This window comes from Clarias gariepinus, chromosome 13, assembly GCF_024256425.1.
Source record: "Clarias gariepinus isolate MV-2021 ecotype Netherlands chromosome 13, CGAR_prim_01v2, whole genome shotgun sequence".
NCBI classification, from domain to species: domain Eukaryota; kingdom Metazoa; phylum Chordata; class Actinopteri; order Siluriformes; family Clariidae; genus Clarias; species Clarias gariepinus.
The window spans coordinates 31039874-31066521 of NC_071112.1; the positions used below are offsets into that span (position 1 = coordinate 31039874).

General features: G+C 37.5%; 1 protein-coding gene across 1 annotated transcript; it reads right to left on the reverse strand.

Annotated features, from left to right (window-relative positions):
- Positions 1-6626: 6626 nt before the first annotated feature.
- ptger2a (prostaglandin E receptor 2a (subtype EP2)) lies at positions 6627-25371 on the reverse strand. Its single transcript, XM_053510366.1, has 2 exons — positions 23921-25371; positions 6627-7594 (listed from the first exon to the last, which is right to left on the reverse strand). Exons 1-2 carry the CDS (start codon positions 24758-24760, stop codon positions 7304-7306), a joined length of 1131 nt encoding a protein of 376 aa, XP_053366341.1. The 5' UTR covers positions 24761-25371; the 3' UTR covers positions 6627-7303.
- Between the last annotated feature and the right edge of the window lie 1277 nt (positions 25372-26648).

Sequence of the window (26648 nt, forward strand, 5' to 3'; positions counted from 1 at the left end):
ATGTCTTCATCAGAAGTGAATCTTCCTCCTCGTACTGCTGCATTCAGGGGACCAAACAGGTGAAAGTCTGATGGAGCAAGATACGGACTAGAGAGAGGTTGCTTTAACACCTCAAAACCTAGTTTTCGTCAACAGTGTTGGCAGAAGTTTGCTGATGCTTGCCATCAGTTGCGGACGTTTGATGGTTAACACTTCACTGAACTTCTCTATCTACTGCGACAAACTACTTTCTCCATAAATAACAGCACCAGGTACACCCTCAGACCACCAAAAAAATCATCACTGCATGCTGCCCTTCTTTTGTGCAAATTACAAAAGTGGTGCATCCTTTTTTGCTCACACTGCAGTTACAAACGAACTGATGTAACACAATCACACCTACACACTAGTGACTAGAGAGGCGTTATACACTGATAAGATCAGTGAGCCAACAGAAGTTTTAATACAACCGGAGTGCAGATAATTTGTGACTCGGCCTCATACGAGCTAAAGAGTTTCCGCGCACACACACACACACACACACACACACACACACACACACAAATAAGCCCAATGGAAAAATGAAAATACTTCAGACCTGATTATATATGTTCCACTCATAGATCTTGTCATTAAACACAGATGTTGTAACACACACACACACACACACACGCACAATGGTAGTGGAATGCTAAATCTCAAGGTCAACAATTCACTCTGCTTCGCATTAAAGCTTCGAAATCCCAGACTTGATGCGACATGTCTTCAGGCTTTTCTTCAGACAGAGCAAATAAAAGGATGGATGATTACAAAATAAAAGAGACAGAGAAAGACATGCAGGAAGAACTGAAAGAGGCAAGCCTGAGACCTGCATGCATTTGAAACACATGTAAACATATAAAGTTGAGCTGACTTTGGAATATTCAACATATTTTAAAACCACAAAACAGTGCAGAAGAACGTGAGCTTTGCTGCCTAAGTCCGTTTTGAAAATGGGAATGTCTGTATTAATGACAGGATTGCGACACAGTCTATTACCAAGCATGGTGTAATGTTATGATATCATTATCATAAACTGGCAACTTTTTATCGTAAATGGTAAGACTTTTTTTATTATTAACATCTGGGCCAAAGGAAGCAGGATTAAAATTTTCATGAGATTCATATTTCGAGCCACTTCATTGTTAAGGCGGTATAATGCTAAATGGTTAGCAAACATGTTGTGCTTACTAAACTTTTCTAAGTCAAGCTAGACTAATTTTTCTCTGTCTTTCTTGCTAATTACTAAAACATAAAAATCAACATCATAGGTAATATAGAATAATAAACACACATTTAACTTTGACATTAAGCACCGGTGGCTTTAAAATTTAACCTGAAAGTGGCTCCCTTTTGTTTTTGCTAACATTCTTGGTACCCATGGTCTTAACTTATTCTTGCACAAAATGCAAAAAACTCACAAAAAAAAAAAAAAAACCGTAAATTTGCTTTGTTTGGCTTTCCACTGACTCCACCAAGTTTTGAGCGGCTCCCAGACATACACCCAACTTATTCAGTGCCTACAAATACAAATTTAAGTTCTTAAGGCGAAAATTCGTGAGGCAAGGTGTTCGTATGCTGAGGTACCGCTGTAATATGCATTTTGCATACGGCTCTGAAAAAAGTTAGCTATGGGATAGCTATGGTCTATCCAAAGTAAGCCTATGGTCAAACCCAAAGTGTCCAACTTAGCTGTTCAGAGGTCAGTGCTACTTTCTAGCATAATATCAGAATATTATTAATTTTATATAGAATTTTACAACTGTTTCTAATTTTACATTAAAATATTAATAAAAAGAAATAAATCAGAGGTTAGTCTTAATCTCGGCATTTCCATAGCTAGCCTAATAGCTATCATTTTAGCAAATTGTTTTTTGTTATTGATTAAGATCTTAAAACCAATCTTACTCTTTCTGATCCATTCACATTCAACATCCGGTGGTTTGCAGGGATCTAGACTTCATGCACAAACGACCAATGTTACAACAGTTACAACAGAAATAAATGGCGCCATTTTTGTTTATATCTGATGTTTGTCATGATTGAAATCCAGTGACATCTCAGTGAAACCTGCAAGTGTGTGGTCTTCATTTGGTCAGAGATAGAGAGAGAGGGGACAAAATGTCTTTTAAACATCTGTTAAATCTCCTTTTATATCTGAGAATTTTGACATGTTCAGCATCATTTAGGACTGTATAAATATTGTGAATAAACATGTGACTACATCTTGTGGTGCAATCTAGACATAATTTATAATGACTGCAAGGTGTCCAGGTCCTGTGGCTGCGAAACAAGCACAAATCATCATCCCTCCACTGTCACGATTGACTGTGTGTGAAGTGTTTCTGATGAAATGATGTAAAACATTGTTTTGTTGCTTGTACAGAAATTAAAAAAAAGCTCCAAATCAGGCCATATTCCATTTTAGACATCTTTTAAGCAAATATGTTTATGTCACAAGCCAGGGGACATTTTTCCCTTTTTTAAAATGTTTACATATAAACCTTTTTGAATATTCTGGGAAAAACCTGCTGGAAGTTCTTTGGCAATATATACATGCTTGGATCCATAGGGAAAATGTATTTTTATATTTAAAATTGATAGGTTTTGATTTTGCAGCAATTTTGCCTACGTTAAATATGAGACTGTTGAACATTTCTTAATGTAACAGTTAACCATTTATCAATATTCTATTAATTCCAGTGCCATCTTGAGTCTGAAAGAAAAAGAAACATATCCAATTTCATAAAAACAGCTCTGACCCATTGATGCACGGACTCCCCTCTAAAAGTATGCTACTGTACTGTACTATGGTACTGTATCTGGCACCAACGCAGATCCTTTAAGTCGTGTAAATTGCGTCCATGGATTGGACATGGCACATCCCACAAATGCTTGATCAGACTGGGATCTGGGGAATTTAAAGGCCAAGTCAACACCTGGAACCTTTTGTTCCTCAAACTGTTGCTCAACCCTTTTTTTTTAAAGCACTGTATCATCATCCATATGAAATGCTGGACCTAAGGTTTTCCTAGCAGAACATTGCCCATGACATTACAGCCAGCCTACTAGCTAGCTTTTTTCCCCATAGGGCATCCAGGTGCAGCCCTAAATCAGGCAATGCACATGCATTTGGCCGTCCCCATGATGTAACATGTTTTATCAGACAAGTCAGCTTACATTGTTCCACGGCCCAGTTCTGATGATTATGTGTCAATTATAGGTTCTTTTGGCACTGGACAGGGGTTGGCAGGGGCACTCTGACCAGATTGTGGCTACGTAGTCCTATATGCCGCAAGCCAGCTTTAATGGTTTTACCAATTTGTGCTACTGTAGCTTGTCTGTGGGATCAGACCATGCATGCTAGTCTTTGCTTCCCATGTGCATGAAGAAAACTTGGGCAGCAGTGACACTGTTGTTAGTTCACTGGATGTCATTCCTTTCTACAACTTTTGGTGGTTACTAAACAATGCATACTGGGGACACCCAACAAGACCCGCTGATTTAGTTTTGCTCAATTTGGACCTAATGAACGTCACGGGTATGAAAGTTATTTTCCTGCTTCCAACACATCAACTTCAAGAACTGCCTGTTTAGGTGCTGCCTTATTTATCCTATGCCTTGACAGTTGACTGCAACTTTTTAACTGCTGCTCATGCTATGTACAGTCATGTTTAAAAGTTAGTACCCCCTCTTTTAATTTTACCTGTTTTTGTGTAAAAACATAATAAAAACACATCTGATCATAGTGGTTCTTAGTAGCATGTTAAATTTTAAAGGCCATAATGGCACAATTAGAAGAAGACTGAACATGTACAGCAGGTTTGGAAGGTTTGCCAGGGGAAAATCTTCATTGTGCCAACCAAGAGCTCCTCAGTATACCAGAGGATTCTAGAGTCAAATGTAAGGCCATCTGTGTTACATCTAATACTTTTGGTGATGCAACAATATAATAACGAAGACAATAATTGAAGCACACCAGTAAATCAACAGATCAAAATAGAAAATAAAGAAATATAATCAAGGTTTTTTGAATGGCATAGTCAAAGCCAAAAACTCCAACAGAGAGCTGTCCAATTAGAGGGACTTGAAACAATGTTGGTCAAAATTCCTTCACAATAAGACTGATAATTTCATACAGAAAATGATTCCTTAAAGTTACTGCAGCGAAAGGCTGGTCTACAAGTTATGGCTTAAGTATTAAATATTGGAGAGGTTTTTTTTTTTGTTTCATTTAAATAAAGAATAAATAAATAATAAAGAATGCTTTAAAAATAAAGAATGCTAAATAAAGAATATCACTGTGAATAAGCTTATATGGTGTTGCATACCAGCCTGGTACATTCAGATGATTTTTATTGTGTTTTTACACACAAAGAAAAAACTAGAATTAAAATACGGGGTACTAACTTGTACACTTGAATGTAGCTGTGATTTAAAGAGCATGCTATACAGGTCATCAGGCCAGGTCTTTCCCCTAGGAGCTTGGCAAATTGTGGACTCCTGGTCATGGATGTCTGTGGCATCAGAGTAGACTGTAACCAACCACTAAAATGCTGCAGATTTGTTTATGGTATGGATAAATGGGGAACATATTGCATTTTGGGAACGCCTGAAACTTTTACCATGTGGGTAGTTTTCCCAGACACGTATTTTAATGAAAGGATTTTCAATGCCGGTAACTTTCGCCAAGTAAAACTGACATGGGCATGCTTATAAGATTTCTCTGCCAGTGAGAGCGCCTATTCGAAAAACAGGTATAAAAGTGATTAGCAATGGAATCTTCTCTGAGGAGGAAAGAAAAACAGTTCTTGGTAGCGGACTTGTCCGTACATGACAGTTTACCTGTATAAAGACTTTTATTGCTGTGCTTCAATTTCTCAGTGCGCTATTACAACAATCAACCGTGTTGATGCAACTGCTGACAAAGACAAAGAGACTTTTATCCTCGTTCCACTTACGTTAATTGCTAAAAATTATCGGGACTTTCATTGTATCTATCTGCTGCTTCTGAACAATGAGCACAAAATCATTATATGTTTGGGTGTGTGAAACACGAGCTTCATGACAGATCTGTGAAAGTACATAAACAAGACTGTTCTCCTGAAAATCCTGGGTCTGTGTTAGATTTCTTTTCCATTGTTTTTAAAAGACAAACTCACATATCATAGTTCAGTTTTCTGCTTTTACAGCACAAAAATCATCAGCCTAAGTTTTACTTTTGATCTCACGTCACAATAAGTACTGCCATTTTGAAGAAATCAGGTGACTGACTGCATCAATAAGTGTTGATTGAATTTATTCTGTAGTAAAAATGTAGATCAGCATCTTCTCTACATCTACTTTGATGTCAAGACCTGTACCAAATACTTATTTACACCAATCAGAATGGCGATCTAAATGACTTTGCATTTGATGACTTTGGTCACCTTTTTGAAACAAACCTCCCGAAACACCTTGTTGATGACTGAAGTCAAAGGTGAATATTTGAAATGATTCAAGCTCACGGGAAGGCTGCGGCGCTACAAAAAAAAAATCAACCTTTACCGCCGTGATGAGGAGAAAAGCATCTCAGAATGCACATGTTGAATTTTGAAGCATGTGAGGTTTCACGTGAAGGTTTGTTGTTACCATTATGAAGCTCTTCGACATGCTTGGTTGAGTAAATAATTAGCTGACTTAATCCTACTGATACATTCCAAAATTCAATTACTTGTCACATGACCATTACAGCACAGTGAAATGTTGTTGTTTTTTTTTCCACATATACCAGTTAGACTGGGGTCAGAATGCAGTGTGAGCTAGGGTACAGCATCTAAGGGAGCAGATAGGGTTAAGGGCCGTGTTGAAGGTCTCAACAGTGGCAACTTGGCACTGCGGAGGCTTGAACCCACAACTTCCTGATTAGTATCCCATAACTGTTTGCGTCACCGCTGCCTTAAAAAGCTGCACTCTTGAATGCTTTGAACCTTTCCCAGAATAAAGCGGCCAGTTGCATACAAGATAAATATCAGGAAAACACACATTCGGTTAGCTTTCTGGGAATTTGAATAGATGAAATAAGGATTACACGATCTCGTTAATCGACTTTGTTTATTCTCTTCCAAAGAAAAGTGAGCAATTGTATTCTTACATCTCTTGGTACTTTTGTGTTTTAGTTTTTTATTTCATGGAAAGGCAAAATTTTGGTCCTTAATACAGTGACAGCGACAGCAATATACACATTCCTGAATAGCTAAAATACAGTTCTGACAATAATGGTACACATTGCTACTCTTACCCTAATGTAGATGAATCATGTATGTGATTTTGGTGTTTCGGGGAAAAAATCTGCAAAATATCCAGCGTCAAGAGATATTCTGTTTCAGTCTAATAGATTGTTGGTGTTGGAACCGACTACGAATGCCAGCAAAAAACAAAGACAAATCGTTTTTGTAGTGGGAAAGAAAAACCTGGAGTATTTCAATTCTTACACAATATAACAGCTGTTGTGGCGAATCAAAGATTATTCCTCCCTTTTTTTTTTGCCTTCTGACTTCTTCTGACGTAGAATTATTAATGCTTCTGACAGAAGTCAAGCGAACCTGACCCAAAGTTTCACAACAACAAAGTTTCAAACACTGTATTAATCGTACAGTCACAAATACAAGCTCGACATCTTTTTGTTGTTTTGTTTTTTTCACAGCTCAGTGCAAATGCAATCTCAGTACTGCATGAAATGAGGTACATTTTGAACCCATATATCAGCATCCTGTATTACAACATATCATACCTACACATGAACAAACACAAAAACACGTTGCATACGAACGCTTTGAAATTAGGAACTCCCGTTTAAATTAATGACAGGTTCACGATTTAGCTTAGGGCATCAACGCGTAGCGCCACTTTAGTTAAACCTCAATAAAAGCTTCATGTCCTGGTGCCGGAAGATTCCTCCGGATCTGCAGGTATGGCTTTATCGATCTTCCAGTGAAGTCTATGACTCGGATATGTGCTGTAAAAATGCATCCAGAACATACTTCATGTTGTCGGTCATGTTGTTTTTTTTTAAGAGCTAAATGAAATCAGTCTTTACTCAAAAAAAATACTTTAGTGGTTTCAAAGAACACTACAACAGCAATAACAACAACAACCCGACCGCTTCGGTCACCATAACATCACCAAACCCCTCCTCTGATCCTACAGCATCTGGGATTCCCACTTGCTTCCTCAGGGTTTGTGAAGTACATTCATTCATTCATGCATAATTTATTTCTTTTTACTTTCATGTAAAAATCCTTTTTCATATCATCTGAACGGATTTATTTATGTGTGTGATCTCAGTGGTGACGGTGAGGTTCGGGCACTGAGAGGCGTCGAGCTGAGCGTCCGAGTTCTTGGCCAGCGAAGTTCTGTACATCGAGTTCCTGTTTCCGGCTTTGCACAGCGCCCCTAAAAGGAACCGCAGCCTAGAGGGGCTGAGGATGATAAACACCCACGGGTCGATGATGGCGTTGCTGGAGATGAAGCGCAGCGCGATGAGGTCAATCTTGTTCTCGTTCCGCCTCTGTATCGAGTTGATGTACACTCGGATCTGATGAGGAATAGAAACAAACAAGGCGGCATTAGTCGTTAGGAACGTTTAAGGAATCAAATGTGAATATTATGACTTTTGCAGTTTTAATCACAATATGCTTATAACTTTTCATTTTCAAGAATCCTGGAAGAACGGAAAAAATGAGTTTACTGGTGATTAAAAGGTAAACTCCATCAAGAAGAGCGCAGCTATGTGATAAACAGAGACTAATCAGTGTATCACTATAACAGTTCCAATTTCTCATGCCTCGGAAAGCTGCGCACATTAAATGACTAAAGCGCCGCCGCATCATTAAGGTAGAAATAAGCAACAATGCTACCATCGGCAGGAAGCTGAATAGTTTAAACTCGGGATTTCCTGATCAAATAAAATTAGATCCTATTAAATAATTATAAAGACTGGTTTGTCTGGAAACCTGATTTATGTTTGAGATCATGGATTTATTTATTTTCTTTCTCCTAATCAATAAAATGCCTATTAAAACTCGTAACATTATGAGACTAGCAAGGTTACATAACCACAAATATATTTTAATGTCTTTCAGGGTGGTGTTTTCCTTTAAAGGCAATGTTTATATGGCCACATAAGCCTGGTATAAGCCTACGTGCAAGCATCAGCTGTCAGGATGTCAGACACGGGATCCTGCAGAGCATCAGATCATGGCTCAAGCTTCGATAATTTTCCAATCATTGTCTTTTATTGCTAAACTCATAGCAAATGTATTTATTTATTTATTTTTTTTGACAATGCAAGAGTCAGTCATCAGGATTCTCTACAGAAGGCGTGTCATTCTGAACAAACAAACAAACAAACAAACAAACAAAACCCGAAAGGGTCACATGATTCAAATGATTCACAAGATTAACTTGACGTAAAATTATATGAGATTTTTTTTAAACATATCTAAGCAGGCACTTTAAAGAAACCTGTCACAGAACATTTGCAGAACATCTCTCTCTCTCTCTCTCTCTCTCAGCTCGGTTTCTATATTAGCAACAAGCCTGTGGTTCACTGCTCTCAAGGTGCACTTTCTAGTTGGTGTTATTTTCCGGCCCTTGCTATCTGCACTTGTGCAGTCTGTACGCATATGTGTGTGTGTGTGTATGTTGTTAAGATTAGAAACCACATGCACTTCACATAGAAGTATCATAAAAGAAAGAACTTTTTTTTTAAACAAGCAGCTAACATTTTTGTTACACCGAATGAAAAACAATAGAACCACTGATGCACATTTTGATGCATGGTTAGTTTATTGCAGAATAAATAAAAAATTTTCACTTTTGCATTCATAATTTTTTATTTTTCATTGCAGAACCACAACTGTAAAGCTGCAGAATTGGGTAGATCTGAAACCACAGTGTTTTTTTAACCTACTTAACTGCCTGAAACTTCATGGTTACAGCTGACTTTTCTATTAAATCAAATAATTGGCGCCTTTTTGTTATAATTGTATTACGTTTAGGGGTAACGTTGTATCTAAAACACTGAGAAATGCACATTGTATGTAATCGAATTCTTGTTAATACTTGATCCAATTATATGGCCTTGTTTTAAATGACGTTATAAAATTATTAATACAGAAGCTGAAGGCGTACTCTTTGTTCTGGGTGTAGCGTAGTGGCTGTAAATGCTATTTTTGTCCATATAAATTATTTATTGCTTTATATGCATGCTTAGTTTCTGTTTTGTTCTGATGGACTGTATGGGTGCTAAGGACATGCACTAACTGCACTATTGAGCAGTTCTGAACAATCGTGATACAGACCCGTCAAATTGTCAGCCATCATATCAAGTCAGGTATTAAGTACAGGTTAGGTTTTTTTTTTACGCTATGGCCAACAGATTTTTTTTCTTTCAGATTTCAGATTTTTCTAATCTGTGGTGCTGGTTGTTGATTTCTGAGGCTGGTGACTCTAAATGAACTTCTCCTCTGCAGCAGAGCTCAGTTTTGGTCTTGATTTCCTGGGAAGGTCTTCATGAGAGACAGTTTCATCATGGAGCTTAATGGGTTTCACAAACGCACTTGACACAATACTGTTCCTGCAAGAACTGTTCCAGAACAGCAGACTTTCACGTCTTAAAATAAGAACTGACTGATTTATCAGTTTTATTTAAAAAATGCAGTATTGTTCTGGAATCTAGAAGAGACTGGTACTGTACCTTATCTTTTAACAGAATCCTAAATATTGCTTTGAAATACTTTAATGAACACTATCCAAGCATTTTATTTCAGTCATGATATAAAAACACACTTTTTTTTATTTCTCCTATAAATCTGCACTGCTAGGGAAGTTATTTTTATGACTTGCAGGGAAATCCTGGTGTTAAATGAGGCTGAGGATTCCCTTTTCTACTTCGAAGTTTCCCAGTTTCTATCATTGTTTAGATACTTACACTGGGTTACTAGGTTATTAACTAAGTGTTCAGTCAAATGGCACTTAGTCATGCAATGGAATCATCATTTAAATATTCTAAAAATAGGATTTCATCATCTTTTCAGGGCACTCCTCGTAACCAAACCCACATCGGCCATATCTCAGCAACCAGAAATTATAGAGTAGTAAACTTCCAAATCAATATGGAGTTTATTGAACCAGGAATCTGCAAATATCCATTATTTAAATCTGACAAAATGCAAATTAATATTGTGATGGGTCCGAATTATCCAATTGTCAAAGACTACAGTTTATTACAGGGAACATACGCATAATCATATTAAAACAATATTTAGACCTTGTTGTTATTTGCTGTTATCATTGATCACACCAATCAGCCATAACATTAACAGCTATAACACTAACTTTAACACTACTAATTATATACCAGTAAACTATATACCAGTTAACATGGGTAACCAAGACTCGTCTATATCTATAAGATCAACGGCTAGCCTGTCTGGTCCAATTCCAAAGAAAAGCCAATGAAGCACAAATTGATGGAAAGGCACCAGAACACTCAGTGCATCACAGCACACACAATAAGAACAACCTTTAATTAAATCCGAACGTCATAGCGTTTCCACAAGTATGAATTATGTTACTTACATTTATACAACTTAGTTTTTGTACTTGAAACACATTATGATTTAATCGCTCATTTTTGAAGCATTACGGGGCTGATGTTACCCACTTCAGTTTTACACACTTTAATCAAGTGACATGGATTCTATAGTTCTTTGATCTTCAGATTTTTTGATTAAATTAAATTCAGTATATGCAATCAGGGTCTTGATGAGAAACGAATTGTTTTCATGTAAACTATGCGTAATGCAGCATTTCCCTTAAATCACGCCAACTACATAATCCTTGGTCTTAGTTTAGTTTAAGATCCAGATGCTTCACTGATGAGTAAGCCATGCTGTTCCTCCACTAGTTTTTGCAACTCTGTTAAATGCTGCATAAAAGATCACAACATGAGTGTAATGGAATCTGATGTACACCATCGTACCACGCCAAAGGCAAACATCCTGATACCCTTCCTGGTTGTCACAAATGGCAGAAGAGCATTATAAGAAGATGTCCAGAGTCAGCACAGGTGAACCCAGAGAGTTGTTTATTTATAAAGACGTTCTTAAGTCAAGACCTGGAGCACACTTGCCTTACACTGTGTTCATTTTGCTGTCTAGGAATTAACTATTTGAATAGGTTGCATGATTTTTTTTTAACAGGTGACATTGGATTCAAAACTTTTTTTTTTCATGAAGAATTATTAGACTGGCATTACTATTTTGCCATGTGACACGCATCCGGATATTAGACCAAACACAGAGCAAACACCGTGTTGCCTTTGCATTTAATTACACTTTTATTTAACGTCATGGACAAATCTTTTTTTAAATCTCATTTTTAAAGATGTGTGATACCTTAATTTAATTTTTTTTTTTTTGTATAAGCAGAGACGCTCTAATTAACGTCTGCTCGGTAATATGGATACATTACGGAGACATTTACAAGGCTTTACCGTAATCGGTAAGCTGATTAGCACCAATTTATTAAATTTACTTTATGTCACAAGACAATGGATGATCATGCAGCTAAAGATGTTTGCAAGCGGAGCATTTAGAGGAAGTTATGCATGCTCAAAAACATGATTTTGAAGAAGTGAAGCCTGGACGTGGTCGAAATTGACATGCTTCTGTCAAGAGATAAAATCCACCTGCTTATGACACTAATTTAGGATCTTGTAGCCCTTTTAGCTACTTTATATAAAAGGCTGAAAGTGCTAGGACGGAAAATTTATATATATATATATATATATATATATATATATATATATATATATATATATAAAATTAATAATAATAATAATATAGAACCTATATATAGAATATATATATATGTGTGTGTATCCTGACTTGTATCCTTTAACTAGATTTGATTCCTTGGAAGTCTCCGTATCGCTGTGATCACTGGCGGTTTGCCACTAAAGTAATCATCATGCGAGTGAGATACAGTATGGTTGGCTGTGTTATTCAGGACCAGCGAGTCAATCCACCTCAATAAATCCAGCCATGACTTACGAGCTATTTTTAAATCCCTTCCAGGACTTGAGGTTCAGGGACACGACTTCATCCTGAGAGTGACAATTCATTTCTCAGTTCCACAGATGTGGCATAAGACGTGGGTTACTGTTAGACTTGTGAACTAAAGGTCGGAAGAGTCATTTCGCGCATGATCATGATTTACTGAGAGTTCGCTTGGCCTTTGAAATATACAAATGCAATGAGGTACTGAACAAACTGAAATACAAATATTAATATCAGTTTCTTAATGATTCTTTTAAAAAAGGGATTTTTTTAGAAGACAGAACAACAGCGTAGGCAGCGCAACAAAAATGACTAAATGTAATAAAATGATTTCCCGTTAAAGAACACCATGTGGTTAGAAGTTGTGAGACAAAAATGTGTGAATTAGAACACTAATTTAAATTAAGAATTTCTGCGGAAAAAAACTTTGCTATAATATACAAAAACATTTATGATTGACAGCTTGGCGATGCATCATGTATAGGTTTGTATAAGAATTGCTATAATTTTTTTTTTAATTCTCATAATATATACATTTATAAAATACATTTTACAAGTTTAAAGGTTTTTAAATATTATTTTATCTAATTAAAATAGATAAAATAGTATCAATTATTTAAATAAGACATCAATATTAAAATAAGTTTGTCATATTGTCCAGCCTTACTGTGAATACAAGCGAGTACTGATATTCTAAAATCTCAATTTTTTTTATTATTAATGAATAAATAAAAAAACTATTCAATCCCTTCCACTTGCTACAGGTCAGGTCGGTCCTCTTTTCACCGGAGCTTCTTTAGAAGGAAAAACAGAATGAATTTAAATAAATAGGGTGATGTTTTTTAGGATGTGAGGGCATTGGTACACAAGGTACAGATTTATTATAGACGTCATTCTTTACCCTTTTAATATTTACTGGACAAAGTAGAAATGTCCATCCTCTCGCTCTTTTACAGCTCTCCTGGCGGCTTTGCAATTACAGTATTGTGAAAAAGCATGTATATACTGTCTGTCTATGTATATGTAAGTTCAAGTCAAACCGGGACTTTTAATTTAGTCCCCTGCTACACTCATGCACTGATCCCAGCGTTTTACTAGTGCTTTATACTATAGACACGATTGGACTGACTGTGTCAAATCTGAAACGCTGGCCTCCCAGGAACTTCTTTAATGGCATTTCCAAGCCTGTGTACAGCTCACACAGACAGATGCGTCTGTTCGGCAAGTTAGGAACAAGTGATCTTTAAAACATTTGCAGTTTAAAATGTTTTACGGTGGCGAAGAGTCTTATCACCATACTGTACTTAAAGTCTTCTGTAAATGTTAATCGTTTTTACGCCATTGTAAACTTCACCACAAGTCCCGGTTTGACCTGAACGCCATTGTGTATGAATTCCCAGATCTTCTTAAAGCGACTTATAAGATAGTTTAACTTGCAGTTTGTAATGTGAGTGCTTTCTTCCAAAACCTGTACAGTAAACACAAGGCATGCACGTGGAAAAACCGAAGAAAAAAAACTGTTCCCGAAGGCGAACGAGTGCCTTTAACACTGACTCCGATATAAACGGCATGTTAAAGAGGCGGGAACGTTTCGCCAGGCAATTAGTCTGAATCAGTAATTCACTGATGTAAGTTTAGGAGACAAACACTGGCTGGTTAAGCTTGATGCATTTGATGGTAGCTAAGGGTGTATTGGAAATATGTTAAGAAAACAATATGTACGAGTGAGCGATGATTCTCCATGACTCAGCAGCTGGCACTGAGCTCAGGGCGAATTTGGTTTCATTTAGAAAACCTTCCTGTATGACCCAACAGACAGTTTTTTATTCGTTATTTCCTCTCGTGACGGGTTTATTAGCTCTTTCAGCCCATTATTGTTTTGACCCCCTAGCATTATTAGGTTATAATCGTCTGATCAGACATTTTTAGATTAAAAGGTTTTCCAGATGTACACAGCTAAGCAAGACTTGCTTAATGTCTAAAAATATGATTCTCTTAAAACACTTGAACAAAATAAAAATGTTGTGCACTCGCCAAACAAACTCTGGGGGTTTATAGTCAATGTCAATGTCAATGACCTCATGATGAATCAGGTCAAAAGGTTGTTGCGCTATTAAGATCGGAGCTATTTGTATAACTCCTATTTGTATAACCTTACACATCGTGATACGAGATATAATTATTATTTTTTTGAAGATACACAAATAAGGAGTCGATTGACTTTAACTTTGATATGATTAAATTCAGCTTCTAAAGTCAACACTAATATTTTCACTGATATTCGAACTGGATCTTGGCTTGTAAACCGACGTAATCATGTTATTGGACTGTCTTTGCACTCTTGTGGTGTAATCTATGACTTTCTGAGTTTCTGACAGGCAATTACATGCTGTAATGCCTTTCAGGCCGCTGGTATGAATCAACTAATGAATGAAAGTGTTTAAGTGTTTGTGTGTCATATAGGAAATTGGGCGGTTATAGTCCAGGCCTCCGTAATGGCCCTAGTTATTATTAAAAATAATAAATAAATAAAAAATCACTTCTGATTCCATTCCCTTGAGTGATAATAACATGATTACTGTGTGTGTGTGTTTGTGTGTGTGTGTGTGTATTGATTAATTTATAGTGCTGCATTGAAGCATAATGATGACGTGCCCGTGTCATGACGCAAAGAGCGAGGTAATGGCTGACGCACACTGAGACACACTGATTCGCTTACATGCTGTCCTTTGGGACGCTAATGGCACATCATTCATATCTACAGTTCTGTGTCTTGTGCAGCCGGAAATGCTGATTGGTTGGCAAGGATGTTTGTTTCGCAAATGTTGGGACCATATTGTTTTTTCTAAATGCATATTAAATGTAAACAATAATTAATTATTTCTGAGGTTCTAAGATTGCTAGAATTCTAATTGTAAATTAGACTGCTTTTTATTTATTTATTTATTTTTGGTTTAAAAATTTAGTTTTCAAGTTTGGCTCCTGTATTGCTGGCCTCTAGCGTAAATTCGATGTCTCGGAGATGACGTATATTCAGTCGTATTGTTTTTGAATACAGTGCATCCGGAAAGGATTCACAGCGCTTCACTTTTTTATGTTCCAGCCTTATTCCAAAATGGATTAAATTCAACAACACCCCATAATGACAGATTGTTTGAAGTCTTTGCAAAAATATTTCAAATAAAAAACGAAAAAAAAAAAAACATACATATCCACACGCTGTTGCCATGACCCTTAAAATTAAGCTCAGGTGTAACCTGATCATCTGATCATCCTTGAGATGTTTCTACAACCCGATTGGCGTTCACCTGTAGTAAATAATGACATGATTTGGAAAGACACACACCTGTCTATATAAGGTCCAACAGTTAACAGTGCATGTCAGAGCACAAACCAAGCCATGAAGTCCAAGCAATTGTCTGGAGACCTCCGAGACAGAAGGGACACAGATCTGGGGAACGGTACAGAAAAATGTATGCACGCCGCCTGGCCAAAGTGAGCGATTCCATTTTGGAATAAGGCTTTAACATAGCAAAATTTGGAAAAAGTGAAGTGCTGTGAATCCTTCCCGGATGCACTGTAATGTGTATCAGCAGGTGGTACTTGTCCTATCAGGTTTCGGGTTAGGGTGAATCCATCCCATAAAGGCTTGCTTATTAAGACATGACATAGGCCAGGTGTGCAGGAAAGCGTGAAACTGCAACTCCCACACTTAGGGATTAGCTGCTGTGTGCCTGAGGTTGTGCCATTATGCAGGTTCTATTGACAGGTTGCATTGAATGCGCGAGTTAAACGCCACCCTGTTGAGAGGCATGCAAGCTGGCATTAGTAATATTTTGTAATGGGTTTATGTGGAAATGTTCTGTAATGGATTTATTTGTAAATCATATTTTCTTCTGATGTGGGCGTGGGCAGACAAGTCTGTGATAATCACACATTTCCAATTTAATGTTTAAGTTCTCATTAGTTTAGTTAAAAAAAAAAAAGTTGTAACTGTCTCAAAATTGTTGTGTGTGTAAGGCACTAACGGTTAAACTTTAAAATTTAAATTTAACTTATTAACTAATTTTGCATTTAATTAAACTATTTAAAATTTAGCACTTTTTAGGGCACTTGGAGGTTACATTTTTTTTCTTTGAAATGTTACCTAAGGATTTTTTTATTTTAACTGGCCTTCTTTTAAAGTTGTAAGTGTCATTCAAGGTACTTTGGTGTCAGTCCTGCCCTCAGGTTTCAGTTCGGGTAATTACTGCTGGGGTCTCTGAAATAATCCCACTGGTAATTAATATTCTAATCGAATTCTGTCCTTTTTTAGTTTTTCATCTATTATAAGACTAAAGTTCTTTTTTAGTTCAATAGATTAGTTCAGTAGTTCACAAAACTTTTTTATACGACCCCCCTTCTGTGAATCAGAAGATTTTTTAGCTTCGCTAATCCGACACACATACACGTCCACTTCTGCTTCACTAGAATGAATTTTAGACCTTAACTTCTAACTGAAAAAAAAAACAAAAAAGATAAAATGACAAATCACTTTTACAGTGGAATTATTAAAAGTGACATGCATCATACATGTAAAACTTTCACCGTGTAACAGCATTCTGTGTCTTTAACGTTTCCTCAAAATTGCCTCTCTGTAAAAGAATAATTACTTTAAAACTTAACCATCTGCCTGAGAGAAAAACCTAAAGCCTTGTCCGTTACAGTAAGCTCTCACTGCTCAAGCCTGCGTCATTTATTTGCATTTCCGCAAACCATAATTAGGCTAAAAACATCTAAAACAGAAAATGCTGGGTGAATAAAATGTGTTAAATAAATAAATAAATGGTAAACTGGTACCTCGACATACTAATTTAATCCATTCCGGATTACCGATATTCAAGAAACACTATAATTATTATTTTTTATATAAAAACAAATCAAAACATTTAAAAAAAGACAGGTAAATGGAGTAAAATATGAAATAATAGGCATTAAACCTCATGTAACCATAATTTATGATTGCTCTTTAAAAACGAAACTAAAAGTGACTCCCTTTTCTGCATGCTACTGTTCTCGCTTCTTGTGCAAAATGCAAAAAAAAAAAAACACACACACACACAAAAAAAAAACATGTAAACTTGCTTTGCTTGGCTTACCACTGCTGCAAACAAGCTCTGAATGGCGTTTGGTTTGGTCATGCATAAGCGGAAATGCTTTACTTGCCGAGACAAAATTTCAGTTCTTCAGGGCAAAAATTGACATATTTCATAAGTAAGTAATGTGGCTAGCTCATTTAAAGTTAACTAGCTAGAACGGAAGAAGCTAGCCTACTAGTCCAAATACATGGCCTCGTGAATCCATCTGTTTTATCCATTTGGGATCTAAATCTATAAATCGGATCTGGGGCTAATGATCTAAGGTGAACTTATAATAGTCTAGGCTTTCAAACTGAGCCCGGTTTAAATTAATATTTTCCCATAATATTATGATGCAAATTCCTGCAAACTATAGTTCATCATTTAGTTTACTTTGGAGCAAGTTTCACTTCAAAGGTTATCTAAAGGTCAATGGTGTCATGAGAATGCTGCATGTGCTTGTGTGTGTGTGTGTTAGTGAAAGCGCCAGGAACTGTCTCATTACATGCTCTACTGGGAGGTAGCATTCTTGTGCGTTATTTCAACACGACCCCGTAAGGAGCTGACCGTTTATGCATTCGTGTACAGGTCCGCTGAACATTTTGCCACATGTCACACATCCTACACAGACCATCCAGTTTTTGTCCCCAATCACGGTCAAAGGTCTTGTCTTTCTGTCCCTCAAGGGTCTGTGTTGCCTTCTGAGGACAGAAAGATCGCTTCTTCAGAAATCCGAACTCTATCGTCAGTCCCTTTCCTTGTTTCTTTCGTGAGGAAACATTTCCCTCTGAGGTATTTTCTGGAATTCAGCCTCAACAAGTCATCTTGTCTGGTCTAGTCATGGATGGCTTTCATTCTGCACACTCCCTGTATGACTTAATTCAGAAACGATCTGCAGTACCACTGCATAATGCCTGTTGGTTTTGTTTCTTTCCGAGCTGGCCCTTGGCAAATAAAAACTAAATTAACAAAAGAAGAGGTGTTGTCTGGCTTTTGATAGTTGTGAAATCGATTTTTAATGTAGATTCGTTCACATGTTGAATTGAGACACGGGGTGACAACAATGACCTTTTAATGCTTCAACAATGATTAGATTATAACTTTAAATAAGACAAATCACATTGCAGCAGTTGATCAGGATTCAGCATCAACCCAAGACAGTCAGATAAACTCAATTACAGAACGTATTGTACATTACAATCAGCTATAATACCTGACATCCATGCTTGTGCCTGAGTAAACTCTACTAAAAATGAAGATGGTTTATTTTTAATACAATCCTTGTTATGTCTGGAGTGTGTTTTTTAGGTTTTATACTGGAGCTACAAAGCTGATAGAGCTAACAGGCAAGGAATGATTATGGTTACTGTGCTGAAAGTTCAGAGTTGTTTTTTTTTTTCAAGGCTTTCAGCTGTAAAAGTAAACAAGTGCGTTTGTCCGAACAAGTACAAAAGCACCATTTGGCCCGATATTGCTTTAAATGAGATTTTAATCGCCTGCAATAGTAGAAATCACTTCCTGCACACATAATGCAACGTAACCTGAGCTGCGATTTTTCCCCTCATTATTCTCACAGATCGTTTTTTGGGTCGTGTGCTTGCAGCTTTTAAGTGCCAATTATTAATATTTCACGAAATCAATACGAGGCAAAGTTGAGTCAAACTCAACTGCTGGAGGATGACAGGGCTTAAAGGAGGAGAAGGCTATTACTCCTCCTCTATGTGCAATATGGCTATATCATGAGGGCTGTCCAAGTCAAAACAAGTCAAATTTATTGTGTGAAATGACAGAACACAGTCATAAGAGTAAAAACTCCCTTTATTTTTGGGTAGAAAGTTTTGTTGGGTTGCCAGCTTCACCTCTGAAATGCTGGCCCTCCAGGAACTCCTTTAATGGCGCTTTCCTTTAATGGAAAAAATGGCCTGGTTTGATCACCAAAGGTGCTGTTTTTGCTGTCATACTGATGACAGCACCACTTGCACATTACAGCGACTCAGCTGGGAGTTATTGCCACATCCCCCTTACAGTCCTGACCTCGCTCCACATGTTTGAGCCATTACAGGAGTAAAAACTCCCTTTATTTTTCTATATAATCTTTTTCTCAGTACACCAGATCCATGATTGAAAACATGTCTGAAACGCTGGCCTCCTAGGAACTCCCAAATATGTGGAGCGAGGTCAGAACTTTATGGGGCGATGTATCAATAACTACCAGCCAAGATCCTGTTATGTGCAAATGGGAGGCCAGTGTTTCGGACGTGAAGCAGGCAGCGCGACAAAACTTTCTACTTTCTAATTTTATCCAAGCACTGGTGAAACTCTGAGATAAGTGCATTAGTGTAGCAGGGGATTATATAAAGGAATAAAAGGAGTTCTTACTCCCATAACTGTGTTCTTTCATTCTTCATAATCAAAAGTCAAGATTTGACTTGAACATTCTTTTATATATTATCATGATTATTTTAAAAACTTAAGTAACTTTTTTGTTGTTGATTTTTTTAACCTTTCATATATTGTAGGTAAAAACTCTCATGTCACCGTTAACATTACACCTCTTTTGCTGGCAATTTGTTAGCGTGCTGTGCATCATAATCTTAAAACAAATCTCTACCCTCAGCATCCGGGTACAAGTGGTTATCATGGATGTTCGACTACTTTCTCTGTGCTGAGATAAGATTAAACAAGCAACAATAACAAACACTTACTTAAACCTTACTGTTAATGAAAGTAGTTCTGTATCTGCTGTCCTATCATAATCTGAATGCAGGAAATATAGTGAACATACTGTACACGACTGCGGCGTCATTTAGTCCTTGTGAAAAACAAAGGTTTTAAGATTAAAGCATTTTCCTTTTTACTTCACAGAATTTAATAAAGCACGCATTTTGTCTTAAATGTCTTTCAAGTCTTTGCGGAAAGCGTATTTTCTGCACAAATAAAATTTATCATAGAAGTACAAAAAAATGTGGTTTACTCGCTTTTATTAATGCTGAATAAAAACAGTTTAATGATGTCATTAAAATTAATTTGCAACATTAATTTACATTTAGGAACATAGCAGACGATATGGAAATATGACTTATATTAAATCTTAAGTTGTGCATGTAATGGATGACTTGTGAGAAAACAGTACTGTATTTTAATGATTATTTTTAAAAGGTAAAGTTTAGTTATAGTGTGCTGGCACGTGAGCACGTTTGTCTTTTTGAAGTTCTTTAACATGCGTTCTGCTTTCACAAGCAGTAATTTGGGTTAACTGTGCCTTAAGCATTCTTCCATCAGAAGAAAAAAAAACAGTCCTTTACGCAAGTGGTGGAATCATGAATAGAGTGAAATTACACAATTGCACAGATTTAGAGCTTAATTTACAAATCTCTGAATTGCAAATACAAAAACACAATTTAATACTGCAATAAGACTTACATAAGAGGTGGGCTTTAATTAAAGAGGTTTTCTGTTGTTAATGTGTTTTTTTAGTACAGTGAGTCAGAATTCTTGTCTAAGATAAGCACTTAGGTAAGCACAGTTATTATGTAGAGGTGAGGTTCAAAGAAATTCTTCTAAGTCAGGATTCTATGTAAAAAAATAGTAATAATTATTCTAGTAATAGGTTTTTACAAGAGCAAGTCCTTTATGATCATGTAAAGGAGTTAAATCAAAAAATGGACAACAAATATGCTGGTTTAAGGTTGGCTAGAGTACTGTGCAAAAGTCTTAGGCACCACATTATCTTTAGTATAAATGTTGTTATACTGTATATGTTGATCATTTCTGCATTATTATGTACACAACCATTCAATATTACCAAACAAATAACTTTAAAATTAATGAAATAACTATTTAACACTATAGAAGAATATTTGCATGCCTGGGTTCTGCATAAAAATGGAAAGAAACAAGTGTGATGAAGTTACCAGAAGAACTCGCGTATTTTCCAGCACACTCAGTAAAACCTATTAGCTGTTTTTGTTAGAAAAAAACTGCACAAATCTGTGTCTAACACTACTGATTATTTTCATGCAAATAATTAGTCACACCTAATATTCACTGTGTTTATTTAATTTATCTTAATTGTTCTTTTATAGAAGTTTATTTTGTGTAGAAATGTTTTCAAAAGGCATCTTGTTCCCAAGACCTTTGCACAGTATCATAAGTGTAACAGCTGTTAAGTTGTTCTTCTGGTTATTTTGTCACACTCCCACAAGCTGACATTAGTTGTTGTTTTTTTTTAATCTGAAAACTGGTCTGTCATGTAATGTGTTGCTTTCTTTACAGGCATGAAAATCTTCTTCTGTAATATTAAGTGGTTTTATACATAAGAATGTAGACATGATAAACACATAACAGAAATCTGTCCGAAATACAATATGGTGCTTAAGCCTAGCATATGTCAAATAAAGTGCTTTTTAAAACTGTGCCTAAAACAAAGCCATGTGTTATGCATCATGCACGAGTTAAGGAGCCCTGTCTATCTGTAACCATGTCCCTTGAGGTCAGAGTGCAGCATCGTATAAACACCCCACGGGGACAGATAAGGATTAGCGGCTTTTCTCAAGGGATAATCAGTGGATCACCAGCAGTTTTGAACTCCTAATCTTCCAGTCATTATCATTAAAATCAGCGACAATAGGGAAATTGGAGCATCATCACCAGTCACAATAGTGTGTACTATTTGTAATAAGTGTGATATTTCTTATATAGTTGCAACATTATGTGGCAATTTAAGCAGTTTTTGGGGGTTTAATCCAAACCTCAAACACAAGTCGGCCTATAAATAACGTTAACTTGAGCCTGAAGTGCTTGGCTGTGGGAATTTTCATGAACTCAAATGCTCCAGAAGGCCAATAAAAATGTTAAATATTATTGGAGAAAATAATATTTTATGTTTCATTCATGATACTAATATTTAAATAGTTCGGCTCATGAAATAAATCTGCATTAAGAAGTTGTCTATGATTTGATTTACAGTTTAAGCTTCTAATGTCTGCAAATATTTCAAGTAAAGGCTTTGCTCCTGGTCTGCATGGTTTGGAGACAAGCGATCTGCAGGGCATTTCAGGATCACACCGGATACCGGATTATAAAAACGGCAGTGCACAACATATCGAAAATGGTGCTGTAATTAAATCCCAAAATGCACTGCAGCAGATGAGAAGCCAGACAGGACGACGAACATTTAATGCATTTTACATTTGGGTTTTTTTTTTTTCTCCCTGGTTGTGTGCTTAGCACCGTTTCAGACCTTGCTTAATACATCAACGAAGCAGTACAGTACACAACATGATGTGGCCGAGGGGACGCAGAGCACACACAGTTCAATTTGGTTTGTGGAAATCAGGGAACAAGATTCTACCTCGGGTACTATATTCTGGTCTGTGGCTGAGGTTCTTAAACCTTTTAGATTTTTAACTGTAAGCTAAATTCAACATATTAGCTTGGTACTAGTTTACTGTGCAAACTTAATCTAACTATGCAAACATTTACCTCATGATTTAAGTGGCTGTTCCTGAATTGTCTGCTCACTGAACAGATTAGAGCCAAGTTTCCTTTTTAAAGAACATTTGTTATTAAGATTTTGATTAAACTCGTTAGATTCAGGAGAGCAGTCGTATAGAAACGGTATAATAAATATAACAGCACTTAGAAAGGGTGGTTTCATCCATTCATTCATCTAGCAACCTCTGTAGTCCAATTAGAGACTGTAGAGGCCAATGGTGATCACCGTTGTATTTATTCCCATTTCAAAATCGTGGTAGGACCTCCTGTCAACAATAACACATTCATTCACACACTACGGGCAATTAGGGAATGCCAATTAGCCTAACCTGCATGTCTTCGGACTGTGGGAGGAAACCGGAGTACCCGGAGGAAACCCACCAAGTACTGGGAGAACACGCAAACTCCGTGCACAAAGACTCTGAGGAGGGAATTGAACTCAGACCCTTAAGGTGCAAGGCGACTGGGTTAACTATGCCATAAAGGATGGTTGATTGGCTACAATACACTTCAGGGAATTAATGAAAACCTACTTTTATATATATATATATATATACAAAAGTATACTTATTAGGGGACAGGGAGAAAGGTGACTGTTCCTTAATTGTCTGCTTATTGAACATGCTAGAAACAAGTTTCCCTTTTGGAGAATATTTATTATTATTGAGAATTGGACTATTAAGTTTCTGATTAAACTCATTGAATTCAAGAGCTTAATAGTTTAGGAACTTTGTAATAAATATAAGGGCACTTAAAAAAGGATGGTTGATTTGCTATAATTTATGAAACCCTGGTTATTTATTCAATTTTGCACTTACGCATGCACTTGTAGGGAACATGGAGAAAGTTTTTGGTGTTTTATTGGACACTTACCATTAAGAGCAGGCTGCTTGTGACAAATATAACAAATCAGTACTAACTTACTGTTCAAACGTTTCCCTCATAATTTAAGTGGTTGTTCCCGAATTGTCCGTTCATGTTAGAGCCAAGTTTCCAACTTGGAAAGATTCGGATTAAACTCATTAAATTCAAGAGCTCAATAGTTTAGGTAGTTTATAATAAATATAAGAGCACTTATAAAGGATGGCTGGTTTGCTATAATTCATGGAGCCCTATTTCTTTCGCATTAACGCATGCACTTTTAGGGAGCAGGGAGAAAGTTTTTGGGTTCCTTTGGACACTTACCATTAAGGGCAGGCTGCATATGACAAATATAACAGTCATGATGACTAACAGGATGAGGAACTCCACTTCCTGCGAAAGGGAAAAGGGTCTTCGCTCTTTCCGGCTGCGCGTAATCGAGGATCCGCGGTTCACCATGCGCCTCCGGTACATCATCACCAGGTGATAGGAAACGAAGCAGTTGCACGCGGCGGTCGCGAGCACCATGAGCAGCATGACGGTGGCGTAGACGTTGGCGAACACCCGGTCCGCGCTGTGCTTAGGGTTCATGTCGATGAAGCACCAGGTGCCGGGGCAGTACTGCACGTACCTGCCGAATCCCGCGAACGGCAGGCAGCAGAAGAGCGCGCACAGCGCGTACACGCACGGGATCGCGACGTAGCCGCAGCGCGTGCTCACGCGTCGCCCGTACAGGTACGGGTAGCCGATGGAGACGTAGCGCTCGAGCGCCATGGCGAGCAGCAGCGACAGCGTGACCAGGCTTAAGAACGTCATGGCGAAGCCGAAGTAGTGGCACGCGCCTCGGTTCTCGGTCATGGCGATCAGCGTGGTGTTGAGCGCGTGCGCGGCTTGCACGAGAGGGCTCACCAGGCACGTGCTGGCCAGGTCGGTGACCACGAGCGCAGTGACGAGCACATGGAACAAGGTGCGCCGGTGGTACTCGCGCTGGTTGCGGCTGCGCTCCTTCCGCCGCCGCACCTCGATGAGCAGGAGCGCGGCCGCGTTGCCCAGCACACCCGCCGCGAACATCAGCGCGCTGCTCACCGGGCTCGCGTTCAGCTCCACGCTCTCGGTGTTGTGGCAGTCCAGGTCGGTGTCGTTCCCTGATGGCATAACGCCCATTCAGAGCGATTTGTTTTTTATTACTATTATTATTATTATCTTTAAATCAAAGCTTGAAAATCCAACAGGTCTCCTCCATGGAACCGGTGGAACTCCCGAAGACACCCAGGCGTGCGGATCACATACACATTAGAGACGCGGAAATGGGTTTTTGTAAATGCAAACGATGAATGATCGGGTCGTGTGTAGTTTCTTGTTTATCCATGATCGAGTTTTACACAGCAGGAATGATCAGATCGATCCAGATGTGATCCTCTCACGCGCGCGCTCTCCGGCCTGAATGCGTTCCGAGCCGCGGGTCTCACTGAGCGCGAGCGAGCGAGTGAGTGAGTGAGCGGGTTGCCAGATTGTTGCGACTTTTTGTTTTGGGTGTTTATTTTCCCTCTCTAACCGCATTTAACCCATGCCCCTTTCTACTGAACTCCGCCTCGAACTGCAGCTCTGAAAGACATTCAAGCGTGACATTCAGTCAACAGAACAGCATGGTTAGAATATTTAGAATCATTCTGTACAATTTATCCTGCATAATTAATTTGAATTAAACTTTTTACACTTTTACACTTCATAGACTTCTATTTTAATTATATTCGGCCAAAACATGATTTTGGTGCAAAAAAGTGTCTCACCTAGATGGAAAAGTACATGTTCAGATAGCATCATATAACACCATGTTTAAGACTTAATGCTTCTTATCTCCTGATCCATGCTTCGTTTCTTTTTTTTTTTTTGTAAATATGCATACATATTTTTAACAGATTAAAAGAAACACGTTTGCTAAATACAATTTTCAGCCCTTTTATTGTAGTGTCTGTAACTTTGTACAATTTAGATTTCACAAAAAAAAAACATAAACCTGAAAAGGTATATTATTATAAAAGCCTAATTTTGTTAAATTAATTTGACATGGTTAAGTTTTTTACAAAAAAAAATTTTAAAAGGTCATATGCTTCTAGAATCTTACACCAATTTTAGTAAAAAAAATGATTATGGTGTTTTATAATGTATGTGTATATGTAAAACAAAAATTCAGTTTGTTTGTTTGTTTGGGCGTTGGGTGGTGTTTGTGGTGTTTGCACAGGCGACAATATGCAGCATCATCACCTTTTCCGTTCCCCACTGACTAGTACTTTAGGCAGCACCATTTGTTTTAAAGAGAAAAATGCCACAATAATGTTGGCACATCACAGGTGCTCCTCACCAGATGTAGGCAGGACATAGTAGGCAGCACATATGACAAAAAGACTAGCGGCTGATGAAACCTTGGAGCAGTGTGAGAAGCGGCACACAGGCGCCAGGCTCTGCACACGGGGAGGTAAACCTCTAGTACAGTAAAACCTTGGACTGTGAGTACCTTGGTGTGTGTGTTTCGCAAGATGAGAAAAATGTTTAATAAATTTGAAGGTAAATGAGTGAGGTCTTAAAATATGAGCATTATTGTGGGTAATTGTCTCCCATGCTTGTTCTCAGTGCATGTGCATCACTCATACATTTAACATCTGTGCATGCATGTACTGTTTACTATAACGCTGTGACCACGTGTGTGTGTGTGTGTGTGTGCTTGTAAAGCTTTTTTTATTTTGTGTTTGTGTTTGTATGAGTGAGAGTTTCTGTGGGCTAACTGTGTGTGTGTGTGTGTGTTAATTTTTACTTAATATTTTGTATTAATTATTTTATATAAATATTTTTGGGTTGTCATCACACAAATCACAGTTTTCATTATTTCCTATGAATGTGCTTTGATAAACGAGTGCTTTGAATTACAAGCACACTTTCTGAACGAATTATGCTTGGAATCCGAGGTTTAACTGTATTTTGCTAGAAACAAATTGGCTGTCCATAAGTGTAGAAAAGCAGTAAACATTAGCGTGATCCACAGTTTACAAAGATC

Coding starts and splice junctions, on each gene's coding strand:
- ptger2a (XM_053510366.1), bottom strand. CDS start 24,760: ATGGGCGTTATGCCATCAGGGAACGACACCGACCTGGACTGCCACAAC. Junction 7,595..23,920: donor TATGCAGCCTGCCCTTAATG/GTAAGTGTCCAA, acceptor ATTCCTCATCAG/ATCCGAGTGTACATCAACTC.